At 33.4% G+C, this 2500-nt stretch overlaps 1 protein-coding gene across 3 annotated transcripts in view; it reads right to left on the minus strand.

The window, feature by feature from the left end:
• The window catches only part of LOC143025574 (uncharacterized), a 38090-nt gene that overhangs the window by 17792 nt on the left and 17798 nt on the right, over positions 1–2500 (minus strand). For all 3 annotated transcript variants that reach the window (XM_076185460.1, XM_076185461.1, XM_076185459.1), the window contains exon 2: positions 622–698. In XM_076185460.1, coding sequence (XP_076041575.1) covers positions 622–698 — 77 coding nt within the window. The remainder of the gene's footprint in view (positions 1–621; positions 699–2500) is intronic.

Consider the following 2500-nt stretch of genomic DNA (forward strand, 5'->3'; position numbering starts at 1 on the left):
AGATATAGAGGGAGAGAGAGAATGAGAGAGAGTGAGAGAGAGAGAGAGATAGATAGAGAGAGAGAATGAGAATAGAAGAGAATGAGAGATAGAGAGAGATAGAAAGAGAGAAATGTAGATACATAGAGTGAGGATAGACAGACAGAAAGCCAGATTCATTGAGAAAGAATACTAGAAAATCCCATATTCACTATTTTTCCTTACTGCCAAATTATCTTACTTATAATGGTGTTTCCAAAAAGTATTATATATGGCATTTGCGCCTTCCTGCCTGTAAATTCTTATTGTTGTGTGGTGATGAATCCCTGGACGTTTGTTTGGCCAACCGAAGGAGTTTTGAGACGACTCCGAGAGGGTAAAATGAAATTCCAATTCCGAAATATTTTCTGAGCTTTGACAAGACTCATCTAGCCAATCATAACCCATTCTCCTTTGAACTGCGTTACTTTGGAGTGTTCCTATTCTTCAGCTGCTTTGTGTAGATAAGAAAGAAAACTTAAAAACTAGTTTAGGTAATTGTGACCTCTCAAATTTTGAATTACAGTATATTGAGACTTTTTTTTTACCCTTATCTGCTCTTTGTTTCAAGTATAGAATAAAGAAAATTATGAGTAAACTTACGTCTTGGCATACTACCAACTGCAATCGACTTTTGTAGATCTTGATTGTATTCATCTTGGGCCCTTGTCGAGATCGGCCTGTAAAAGAAAACGGAGTCAATAACTTTATCATAGAAAATTATCAGTAGAAAAGCGGTAACAAAAATTTTAGAATGCGTTGTAGTCATTAGTGTTTTTGTTATTGATTTATTTTTTGTTTTTTTTTTGTTTAGAATCATTTCCAGCAGGGAAGTAGGATTACGTACTCCATCTATTGTAAGATAAATAAATGAATAAACAAATAGATAAATAAATAAAAGGGGTGAAAAAGAATATAGGAATAAAATATTTGTCAATTACCATTACATAAGTCATAAAGAACGGGAGACAGAAAAGTAGAATTCCGGTTTTGCAGAAATGGAGAAAAGAATAAGAATAAAAAATAATTAGAAAAAAGTCAAGGAGACAGCGTTTATGAGCCTTCCATTACAAATAAATAATCCTGATTAGTGGCTTTTACCTCAAATGTCTACAAACTCAGTGGATTAAACATTTTCTTTGTGAAAACTATTAAAATATGATGCCCTGATGATTATACATATTTTTGAACTTGTAGAATTATAATTTAAAGGATAATAAATATTCCAACAATTTAAACCTAAAATTCCCTGAAACTCATAACGATATCCTTAAAGGAGGGAAAAATTTCCCCAAAGAACTGTAAATCTCACCGCTTCTGGCCCTTAGGTATGACCCGAATGACCTAAATTCCCTAAATTATTCTAACCATATTCGCGATAACCTTTGATGAAGCAAAGGACTGACAAAGTACAGACATTGGAAAAGAATATTTGACGACTTCTTAGAAGAGTCGTCTAGGTTCATTGTAAACAAGACTTAGCTAGACCTCGAATGTAGGGGGTAATCCAAGCACGATAACTGATGGTCTATCATAGCTCTTGAATACAAGGCGCCATCTACGGGGTGTGCAAAAAGTCCAGCTATATTCGTGTTAGGGATAGGAACACTAAAATATTTAGAGAAGAAACAAAAACATTCACTTAAAAGAAGTCATCTCTACAACATGGATAATATGGACAAATAATTTAATTTAAATAAATAAACAACACTACAACAAACGCGGTAATGGAGGACTTCATGACGGCAATTTTTGGAAGTCATGCAGCTCAAAATATCTTTATAGTTAAGGATTTATATAGCTTTAAGTTAGATGAGGTACAATTCTTCAAGTCACTGTCTATGAAAACAGGTACATACAACACAAAATACCTTCTTCATTTATACGCCAACAGTGACTCATTTACCGTTGAAATATTTTGTTTACAAAAATAAACGATCTAAATGTAAACAGTTGTGGCTTTCCAACGGGATAACAATTTTGGTATTTTGCAACGCCAAGTAAAAAAATCCCCTCCATTCACAGCCTCTAAAACCCAAAATTTCCTATATTTGGAGAATTTTTTTTCTCCAAAATATACTAGACTATTACGTGTGTGTGTGTCTGGCATTTTCTAGAATTCATTACTTTTCGTTTTTGAATGTAGGATATATCAGAATTATAGAGATTATAAATATGGAGAACCTGTATATTACGTATCATGACCTCCAATGTGCTTATTTTCTTACAACGTTACATTTCAAGTCAGCATGGAATGTGCATAAACAATGGTCAATTATCATCTCTACCGACTGGAATGTGGATATGCTAATTCTTGCAGTCTTGTCTTTGTAATTCGGGTGATTATTATTTATAGACAACAATAAACCAGCTTTAAATTTCGTAACGTCGTTCATGTGTAAAATTCAGACAACATACCGCTTCGATTTTTTTTGTGTGAATTTTCTCTTACGTATACACGTATGATTTCTCGCCTGACTTG

Source organism: Oratosquilla oratoria, chromosome 5, assembly GCF_046742065.1.
Source record: "Oratosquilla oratoria isolate Oo_2021 chromosome 5, ASM4674206v1, whole genome shotgun sequence".
Taxonomy (NCBI): domain Eukaryota; kingdom Metazoa; phylum Arthropoda; class Malacostraca; order Stomatopoda; family Squillidae; genus Oratosquilla; species Oratosquilla oratoria.